The sequence below is a fragment of the Lycium barbarum genome, chromosome 2 (genome assembly GCF_019175385.1).
Source record: "Lycium barbarum isolate Lr01 chromosome 2, ASM1917538v2, whole genome shotgun sequence".
Taxonomy (NCBI): domain Eukaryota; kingdom Viridiplantae; phylum Streptophyta; class Magnoliopsida; order Solanales; family Solanaceae; genus Lycium; species Lycium barbarum.
This window is the reverse complement of record NC_083338.1, coordinates 144,784,229-144,795,620: the sequence shown is the minus strand read 5'-3', so window position 1 is coordinate 144,795,620 and position 11,392 is coordinate 144,784,229. Positions and strand designations below refer to the sequence as shown.

Here is an 11,392-nt window from a genome sequence, read left to right as displayed (position 1 = left end):
TAAACATCTTAAATATCCTTGTTACGAAATATTTACTCCCTCCTTCCCAATTTATTTGTCATGGGATACATTATCATGTATCGATTGAACAAATTTTACATTTCGTGGGGATATATTACCATTTATCTATCGATTTTCAGATAAAAACCTAGATACACGAACAAGATGTAAATATTTCAAACGTGAAATCCCAAATACACCATACATTGTCGACACCTCCTATTGCAGAGCAAATTTCTTTCCCATATCTAACTACAAAGTTAGTTGGTACTTAGGTACCTGATTCAAGAGAAAAGATTAGCTGGACAACCAAAAACTGTCATAGCCACTGCACAAGGCAATAAGTAGCAAAACAGCATGCAGCAAAAGTTACTAGTTAGAGGCCTAGTAATACAACATAAAGTTGTGCATTGGACACCAGAGAATATACACATTAGCAGGAGTGATACAGAATATATATATACAGCAGAAGAAGAGATGTTCCAACTCAGTTATCCTGTTTCTTGCCAGCCACATCAAAATCTTCTTCAGAATGGTACGTCGACAGAAAAAATGCACTTTGATTCTTCTGCAGGAATCTGTAAGTAAGGAAGATAACCTAGATTATTGATGGGAATGTACATTTAAAATGAGCAACAAACATCAATTATCAGCATGCAATTGCGATATAATAGTTTTTAGTTTAGGAGGAAAGAATTGGACTTGTACTAATGACTGTGGAGCAAGGAGATTTGCTCACTGGATTACCTACTAATCATGGTAATCCATTCGATATATCTACATACTAAGGAGTTTTGTGATTAGATAGATGGAGTTGATCGAATCTTCAATTACATTGAGACCCAGAGGACAAGAAGGTCCAACTGAAAGCCTAGCTATTAAAAGGGGAACATTGAATGTTAGGAACAAGGACAAAATATGCTGCAATGCCAAAGGGATCATCCGGTTCGCCATTGGGCATTAGCCAAAGATGAAGATGCGATGGATTCTTCTGCTCAACCATTGCCAGTATATGTTGTAGCAGTATCAAAGTCGGAATTATGAGTGTGCGTATGGTCGGGATAGAATCGAAAGAGCCACTCACAAATTGCCCATCAATCACACTAATTCCTCAATCTAAAGGACAGCGAAGATGATCAATCATTTTTTCTATATAAATGGAAGATGATGTATACTATGAATCTGTGATATCATGATTTACTTATTGGGAGTTCTAAGAATGATGCACGATCCTCTCATTTTGGTGTCTTGCCTCACGACGGACTTTGAAGATGAGGAAATCGGTATTGAAGGTCTTAATTTACAAACTAATGATTTCAATTGATAAGCCTCTACTTCTATGAAGAGGTGACTTTTATTTGGAACAATTTCTTAGCAAAGAGATCCAACATGGATATGACAATTTTGCCAAGGATGGCAATTCAAGTCCACTTTTGCCATTTGTTTTGAGTTATGTTCAAATCAACTTTCTTTTGGAACTCCATGAATATGAAGATATTTTATGATAATGGTTCTGTTTACGACAAAACCAGAATGCCTTACCAATGAACTAGTCAAGTAAAAGGGAGGAAAGAAGCATAGAGAAGATTAGGAGTTGCACACAGAATTCCAAAACTAAGGACAAAACAATTAAGTACGAAGAGAATAGTACGTGACCGAAAATGGGAAAAAAATTTATACATTAAATATTTTTTAATTACTTCATTCCATTAATTTCTTAGGTATATAGAAATTATCGTAGTAGTTTCAAAGTTATTAGACGGAGTATTCTTTTCTATTATTAGAATTAAGTATCTAGTTTAGGTTTAGGGTTGCCATTATATATTCTTCCATGCTCATTATTTTAGGTAGACATACACACTTCTCATATTTTTTTTAAGTATTCCTACGGAATAAATCAAGTTAAGAAAATCTGCATCACCGTGACAGAAACATAAGATATTTAAACCTGAGAAAGTCTTGCAACTTCTGCTTTAACTCTGTTAATGTCTCATCTTCAATACTTGCATAGAACAGAATCTCAGGCAACTTAACTGCAGATAACAAGATTGTCTGTTAAAAATATATAACAATGTTGGATGTGAAAGTCCAGTTTAAACTAACATCAGTTTCACAAATCATGAAATGGAATTAAAAGCTCAGCAAAACCATTCACAAGCGTCTGTATCACTCACTTAACATATAATATATAAGGCTGCTTACTACTTTGTGCCTCTGCAACATTGAATTCTGATGCAAAAATTCTGAAGAGATTATTTTACACCTTGACAAAGGATTTGGCCAAACAAATAATCTACAAATATTTGTGGTTATTCCCTGTAAGTTATCCAAAACGGTATTTGATGAAAATAAAAGGTTTTCCTCGAACTCAAACTGGATGAAAGTTGTATTGCCAGATGTGGAACAAAGTCATCAAACAGCAAATATTAGCTTATTACACACTCAGAAATGAGGACTTTGAAGCCAATAAATAGAGGTAGCTAAGGCTCAAACATATTATACGAAACATAAACTGTCACATATTAAGACATGCAACATCAACTGCTTGAAATTTGATTAAACTGAACATACCAAAAAGCCGTAATAAATGCTCAGCTCCATACACAGAGGAAGGAGAGACATCGTCTTTAATAGACTTTTGGAACTGTTCCCGCTCATTCTTGTAAAGGAGCATAGCTGGCAGTGCTTTGTTGAAGTAGCATTGCAAACCACTAAGAATTTCTTTAACAGAATCAGATATCCTTCAGCCAGCAGAAACAATTAAGGTAAATTTAGTTTACTAGTCATTAAGCTTGTAATAGTGATGAATGGAATCATTGCTACTAAATAGATCAATATATTAAAAAATCTAAGAAGAAAATTTAGCAGAGAGCTATATCTGCAAGATATTCCTAAGAATTCGGTGTCAACACAAATCAATTAGAGATAAGACACGGCAAATATGCAGTCCAACTCACAGATCGACTAAGAAGATTCTTTGCAACAACAAAAGCATTTTTTATCGATATCATCACGTTAAAGGAAACAATTTTCTAGACCATAAAATAGTGCCCCTCTTCTACTATTATTAAAAAGGTAAAATAATGAAATCAAAAGGAAATAACATAGTAACCTATCAATTAATTAGAGAAACATTCGAGTGGAAATAAGTGATAGAGAACTTACACTCCGTCCTTTTTCAGCCGATAGTCATGATATTTCTCTAGTATTTCATCTACATTTGGAGCACGAGGAAGTTTGACGAGCTGCATAAATATTGTTCCCTCAACTCAATCAACTTAAGACGATAGAGATGTGTCAATTATCTCTCCACCCCCACAAAAAAGACGGGGAAACGAGACACAGCAGATTCACAAATTTGAATAAAAAGAAAGCACACTGTATATGGGTTTCAACATGTGAATTCAAGTAGGTCAAAAGCATATTCCTTTACCCTCTGTTTGGATGGTTGTTTCCCATGGTTCATTAATGTACAGTATGGTATGGTACAGTATGGTGTTGTATTGTATTGTACTGTATTAATGAATACACTGTTTGGATAGACTGTATCGTTTGTTGTGGTTAAATAACATTTGTATTGTTTGGTTTGACTGTATGGTACTGTATAATAACTTGTAAGTTTACTAAAATACCGTCAACTCTTAATTAGAAATAATTTATATATATTAATAAAACTTAGGTAAAGAATAATATAGGAACTTTAAAAAATAAGTAGGTAGTGGGTGGGGGAGGGGTGGGTGGTGTGAGGTGGGTGATTGTGAGATGAGAGTGGGGGTAGTGGGTAGTAGGGTGGGGGTGAGTGGTTGTGGGGGTGGGGTTGGGTGGTGGTGAGAGGTAGTGGGTAGGGGTGGTGGAGGGGTGGGTAGTGTGGGATGAGGGTGGGGGTGAGTTGTTGGGGGGTTGGGCGGTGGTGAGGGGTAGTGGGTGGTGGGGGTGGGTGGCAGAGGAGTGGGGTAGTTGGGGTTGGGGGTGGGTGGTAGGGCGAAGGTGGGGTTGGGGTGGGTGGGTGTGAGTGGTAGCGTGGGGCAGGGGTGGGGGTGGGGGTGGGGGTGAGTGGTAGGGTGGGGGTGGGGTGGATGGTGGAGGGTGGAGGGTATAATGGAGAAATGAAATACGTAACCACGGAAAAACCACCAAATCCGTGGTTTAAAAAATTGGGACTTTTCATGGTTATATAACCATGGAATAAACCACGGGTTTACAACACCATACCACATAATTTTAAGAACAATGGAAACAAACATGGTTTCCTAGAAAACCATACATTAATGAACCACGGGAAACCACCATCCAAACAGGGGGTTAGGTTTCAGTAATAACAATCGTTTTGAGAATATGACATCCTTTGCAACAGAGTGAGTTTTGAGAAGGATAATTGATCCTTCTCCTTGTCATGCCAACTAAGCTAAATATCTACCTATTTCATTATAAACTTAGATGAAGTGCTCAAATTTATGTTTTAGTCCTTCAAAAACTCTTCTGGTAACTTAAATTACACGTCAACTCTCATTCAGCCCCAACTTGCGACTACAAAAAGGTGACAATGGATATAAATGTTACTCTCTTTTTCATGTATAATTAATCTTTAGCTACAGCGTAACGGTTGAATCACAATGAAGTTGAAAAAAGCTTGTTAATGACCATCTGCTGCTTTCATTCCACAAGAAATTGGCCTACTTTGACTAACAACACACATCGTAACTAAAACGTTTGATAAATAATTTAGACTTTAAAATAGGGAGATGTTTGAAATAGTTTCAAATGTGAAAGTAGACTAAACAAGAGAGTACATGTCAAGTTTGAAATAATAAAGCAGAACCAGTCTATTAGTTTGTATTGTCGGAGAGAAAAAAGGGATCACCAAATTAGCTTGAATCATTGGAGAGAAAATTAATCTACCATTTAATGAAAGAGATCAGATGTTTTTTCTTTTTGATGACAAGGGAACCCGCAGCCGCTACCCTTCGGGTGCGCACAGGGTAAACCCCGCTCCTGTGCAATAGCCCGCAAACCACACAGACCACACAGAGATCAGATGTTTTGCATGAACAAAAGAAAGTGAACGTGTTTTGGAGATAAGAGGTGTAATCACTAATCCCTCTTTGTTCCAGGACACTGATTCTAAATTCATTTTCTCGTCAAGCAATCCATTAATCATTCAGAAAGCGGTGTACAACTTAGTCTACATTATGAATTGACTCAAGGCCCAAAGCAAAACAAGATGAGATATGAGTTTAGTAAACAACAGTTCATAGAGTAAACCTCAATTGCTCAATGTTCTAACTTAAAATAGAGAAGGAAAAACTGAACTCCCAGTCTATACTAAACTAACTACAAGTACAAAGGAACAAAAAAGAGTAGGTTTGAGAATGGAGATACATCATGAAGTAATCAAGCATATGGTGTAATAGATATCCTGTCAACAAATTTAGGAGACAATCAGGAAGCTGGAGCTTTTAGCATGTCATTTACCTTGCCCAAGTGGTTGACAAATTCACCATCATCAATCAGCTGTTTCTTTAATTGTGATGGTATTTGGATATTGACAAGCTTTTCTGGAGGAGGACCATCCTTGTCCTGACAAACAACCAGATCATAATCTAACAAATAACATCTAAATTGATCAACAAAACACAACAAAACACAACAAAGAGACCTAATGGGATAAATGAAACCAAAGCTAAACAAACTATTGCATTCACTAAATGGAACAAAAATAATTTGCGAACCAGCAGTACCCCACCAAGTGTCATTGGCCAAGGAGACTAAGATAGCATGAAAATGGTGGGGATAAAGAAAAGCAAGGCCATCCTTCAAGAGATTACTCAATCCTAGTCACTTAAAGATGATCTTTGAGAATTCGTTACTAACCAGCTTCTAAACCATGAACTTTTATCATTAGCTACCCATCTCTGTGAATTGCATAAGCATTAATCACCAATAAAACTATGGTCTTTTTATTAATATTTAATTGCATTCACATTTTTAACATATATCATCATCCAATGAGATCAGCTATTGCTAGTTGTAGCTCACAGTCACTGGATTACCTTCATGTTTGAATTCTTTAAGAGGATTCACTACTGAGTCCTAAAGTAGAAGTTCAAGTGTAGCTAAAATAAGGACTCTAGCTTCATTAAGAGTAGCTAAATAGACCAGAAACATACCTTCTGCGGAATATCACTCTTCCGCTTTCTGCCTCTTCCCCCTGTAATCAAATAATAACTGAATGCAATCAAGTACATTATACAGTTCATTTCCATATTTAAGACGGAAATAGGAAATCACTTAAGAAGCACAGAGAAAAACAAGATAACAGCAGAAAAAACATGAATTCCTGGAAAATCCCATCAAGCACATCATAATAGGGATGTTTCAGACCAAAGAAGTTACACCTGTGCAAATGAATTAACACCAGTATAATGAAAAGAATACTTTTTTCACCTATAGAAACTAGTTTCTGTGAAAGCCAACAGATGACTCTTATAATCGCAGGAAAAAGAAGTAATTCAGCCCATCTACCACGAAAAGAGGACAAGAAAGGACCCACTCTATAGCTAATTCAGTAGAGTACAAGTGATCAAACCTGTATAGACTTTTGTTTTCATTTGTGATCCACGTGCAGCCTTTCCATTCTTATCTGTGTCCTGTTTTTTCTTAAGCTCCTGCTGCTTCTGAACATTCTCCTCTGTGAGTTTCATCAATCGATCTACGCCCACCCATTCATCCCAGCTGTTCAAAAGGGAAAGAGAAATGAAAAAGATAAATGCCTTCCTTGATGAAATGCATAGAAAGTAGACTTTAAAGAACAACATGATTATGGAACTTATCAAATAATCTAATGCACGTCAATTTGAAAACTTGCCGCCAGCGAGAATTTTATTTAGAATTAAACTTCTGCTTGAGGAAAAACTTGAGAATGATGTACTCACTTTTTGTTCCAACCCTGAAAAAAGAAAAGAAGCAATGGTTATAGCACATATCTAAGCAATCACCTTGTTTCGCTCCCATGCAACGCATTCATATCCATGAGGAAGTACTCAGTCTATACCAACTAAGCAGAAGATGGATGACAACAAATGTTTACTGTTAAAAATGAAGCTTTTAAAATATCATAGAGCTGGGGAAATTGATACTTACAAAATAATGAACAAAATATCTCCATTCCCTCATTTGAAACTCAGCTTTGTGAACCTTCCCACCCAAAAAAGAAAAATTAAAATGCAGTAGATGAGTTAAAAATGGAATTAACCATAAGATCAACTAGCATTAAGAACTTCTAACTGGTAAGACACAGAATTATAGACTGGAAAGTTTTACGCAAGTGAATAAAAAACATCCGGAAAGGTTAGATTCTGATTCTAGCAATGTGGTTCATGAACCAAACCCTTTCTCTGTCCACATGATCAACGACTTCTTCTCTAAATAAAAAAAGTTTCTACTTCAGAAAATTATTTTATCTCATCACCAAACTTGTCTTCAGACCAACATAATTAAGGTCATTTGATCAGAAGTGTTGTATGATATATTGATATTAGGCAATTTTCTTCTAGTACGAGTCCAGTGGGTACAAAAGAATCGAAATTGATTATGACATAAATGATTCACGATACAGATGGCAAGGAGGTTGTGCCGTAGTAGATTGATGCAAAACTAGATTCATCAATTTTAAAATATCAATAGTTCCTTTCCAAGATAATGGAATGATAGTGAAGATATTACACATAGGACTAAAATTGAGTGGTAAAAGGTAATTGGGTCGTAAAGCCCAACACATCCGCAAAATGAGTGTTGCAAGAGCGTGGATACTGAGATGGATGTGCGAGTCATACAAGGCTAGACATGATTAGAAATGATCACAAAAGGTTCAAGTAGCACACATTGAGGAGGTCGCTTGAGATGGTCTGTTCATTCCTGGATCGATTGCAGATATAGACCTAACATCACTAGAAAGGAAGTTGTCTCGAAGGACCTACAATCACTTGAGACCCATATAGACTTAGATCATAGGGCAAAATGGAAGAAAAAGATCTATATAGGCGATACATATTAGTTGATAATAGGATTCATTCATTTTAGCACTTTCACATTACATCCTATGCTTTCTAGAGATGTTCCTGATTCTTCCTTAATCATATTCCTTGTGACCTTATTTCTTGTAGTCATCCATATATCTTTATCACTTGTGAACTTATACTTATCATCTGAATTTTTAACGTAAACCAGTAGTACAAGAAAAGCCTACTCAAAGTCCCAATCAATAAAACCCCTTATTAAATAATTAGTCAAATCATTGAAACATACAAGTCAAATAAAAAAGTAGTCTTTGACCCAAATGCAAGAATGTTGTACCTTAGCTTCATAGAGATGTTGGCTATGAAAGGCGAGTACTTTTTCACCTTCTTGAAAATCAGAAGGAGAATCAACTTCACTGTCAGCCATGTCTATGTCTGTTTCATGTGTGGTGGCCGTGGCATCACCTTCATCAAAGATTGTAGTCGAATCATCATCACCATTTGACCTCCCCATTTCTTGATTCTTTTTCTCTAGAACAATAGTGGCCAAAGAATTAAGTAAAGGGTTACCTGTAAAATAAGAAAGGAGTTCAATTTCTATAAATAGTTGACCCTTTTCTTTATGTGGGTTATTATCGGAAAATTAAGAAAGGGCGGCACTCTGGTAACTGAAACCCGAAATTGCCACTTTGTTCTTCTAGCCAAATTAGTGTAGAAAAAGTCAATTTGTTTAGTTTTTTTTTTTTTTAAAAAATAAAATATATTTGGGAAGGGAAGGGGAACTTTCACTTAACCTATCTGATGAAAAGTATAGAATCTTTGTTTGGGTTTCTGAGTTTTGGTCAGTTGGAGATACAAGTTAAACCTCTCTATAGCATGGTGGTTTGTTACGATAGTTTTTGACCGCTATATCGAAATATTGTTATAGAAAATATATAATATAATATAATATGAAAGTCGGTTTCAAAGAAAACTAGGCTATTATAGTGAAATGTTGTCATAGAGGATGACTACTATAGAGAGGTCTAATTGTATCTAGTTTTGATGGTTGGTAAAAAATGATTTCACGAAAGAAATTATACCTAATGACCTCTAAAATGGGTGGTCTTGAATTTTTAACCCAACTTTTGTCATGGGAAAACTTCAAGGTCAAAAGTCAAAACTTGTTAAATTTAAAGTTTTATTCATGAGGCAAGTTGGGTCAAAAGTTCAAAACCACCCATCTCCAAGATCATTCTTATAAATCGCCCTTATGCGTCGCATTATACTAACTTATTGTGGTAAAGTTAATTATAATTAAGGTGAGAATATATGTTAATTAACTATGATTTAGTGATAAAAGTGTTTGTGAAAACATTTGTCATTTGTTAATTGGAACATTTATGAGGTTTTATGGCTTATTGAGGTTAACAAGTATAATTAAAGGTGATGACATATTTTAAGTGATTAATTTATTTACATAATAGGGATACACTCAAAAAAATTTCGAGTCGGGTGTCTAATAGGGACATTTTATCATACGTTCATGTGTTCAATTGAAACAAGATGTAGTTTCAGTGTCGAATACTGTGATTATTTTTCGGAATACATAGCGTATGGTCAAAGTTTATATATCGGTGAACCTGCAAAAATTCTGTTGTTCATCAATACAGGTACTTGTCGAAAAAATTATGCGCTTCATCAAAACAAGAACCTGTCTAAAGTTTAGTCACGTATATCTGAAGCCATCATTAAAATTTATTCGCTTACTCGCTTATATATTTGAAGTTCAGAGAAAAACGTCTAAAGTTTGCTTGCACAAATAATATGCCAAATTTCACAAAATTTGCAACTTTAGACACGAATTTTTGTAGCTTCAATCGCTTATAGTTGAATTAATTCTAAAGTGACTAAACTTTAAAAAAAAAAAAAAAAAAAGAGTTTTTTGCGTTTCGACAACGGAGGAGGGGAAAACTAAAGTAATTAGGACGATACAAAGAATTTCTAATGATGAATGATAAAAGACTATGTTATAAGGGAATAAACAAATTAAAGAATCCAAGAATTGCGTAAGCTAGATGACTACATGTATATAATTATACTATACTATAGTGAATTACTAGTTAGTGGCCAACACCAGGACTTGGACCAGAGTGGTTTTCATGAACAGAGTTGTTGATTTCCTCCATGTGTAGTTCACCTTCTAGCTGCAACTCATGATTCAATGTGTTATTCTCCTCTGCAACTGAACGAAGAGGGCGAGCTTCGTTATTCTTGATAACTAAAGAACTAAGTAGGAGAAGAACAATGAATAATTCTGATATTGAAGCTGATAAAGTGGGACTTCTAATTCCTCTATATTTAGCCATTATATTTGATTGAGTAGGCGCTTACAATAGCTTGTTAGAAAGAGAGCCACATATTACTATATACCTATATATAGATGAATTAGGAGAGAGACACATATTTGACTTGACCAAGTTGAGGTAGATTGAGGAAGTCCTATGCAAACATTTGGGACGTTGAAGAGAAATCAGAATATGCCTCCATCTCTTTAAGTACTATTTTTTATATGAGTTGGGTTGGCAAATGATCGAATCAACATAATACATACAAATTATACAATTTATTACTAGATGATATTTCCCATTTTCGGGCTGGAGAGCAATAGTTTACCAAGTCCAAGGCGGAATGCAAACAGCTGAAGCAGATACGACATTCCACTAAATATAATTAAGGAACCAGTAATAGAAAACTTTCAGGTCACAAAATTTAGAACTTATACCAATACACTTGGATAAGGAACAAAATGAATTCAACATTTAACACAGGAGATAATCTGTGCAAAATATATTTACACAATCAGACATTTTTTAAGGTAATTATAAGTAAAATGATCTCTATGATGGGAATTAATTGAAATCCTAGTATAATCTTACATAATCAATGGTTATAGCTACATGGTTAAAGTGCAAGGATACTGTAAAAAATCTTACATAATCAATGTATATAGCTAGGTTAATGCTTAACAGAACTAGCAATTCTTACTGATGCAAGAAAGACATACGCGAACAGCCTTAGAAGTAATTAACTACTTTTGACTAATTACTTTGCCAGTACGAAAGGTATATAATTGAGTACAAAAAATTACTTTATGCAATTAGATTAGTGTGGCAATTAACATATGATTAATTAACGTACCTTGTGGAGATCCGGCCTGCGTAACTGTAAGTGGTCGTTTGGTTTGAGGTCAAAATAGTCCCGGGATTACAATCCCGGGACTAATTTATACCATCTGTTGGTATTATTTTATACCATCTGAAAGATGGTATAAAATAGTACCAGTATAAGTGGGTTATGAAGGTATAAGTTGAGTTATTCCAGCACTAATTTTTATA

General features: G+C 35.2%; 1 protein-coding gene across 2 annotated transcripts; it reads right to left on the bottom strand.

Annotated features, from left to right (window-relative positions):
• Positions 1-222: 222 nt before the first annotated feature.
• Positions 223-8,916, bottom strand: LOC132627814 (protein MRG1-like). 2 transcript variants are annotated; one of them, XM_060343400.1, is made up of 11 exons: positions 8,810-8,916; positions 8,353-8,585; positions 7,141-7,194; positions 6,933-6,946; positions 6,587-6,732; positions 6,168-6,208; positions 5,473-5,577; positions 3,166-3,245; positions 2,572-2,741; positions 1,949-2,033; positions 223-578 (listed from the first exon to the last, which is right to left on the bottom strand). In XM_060343400.1, the coding sequence occupies exons 2-11, from the start codon at positions 8,527-8,529 to the stop codon at positions 488-490; spliced, it is 963 nt and encodes a 320-aa protein (XP_060199383.1). In that variant the 5' UTR covers positions 8,530-8,585; positions 8,810-8,916; the 3' UTR covers positions 223-487. The 2 variants fall into 2 exon arrangements, with proteins under 2 accessions (XP_060199383.1, XP_060199384.1); XM_060343401.1 differs by lacking the exons at positions 7,141-7,194; positions 8,810-8,916 and having other exon boundaries at positions 8,353-8,754.
• Positions 8,917-11,392: the final 2,476 nt, after the last annotated feature.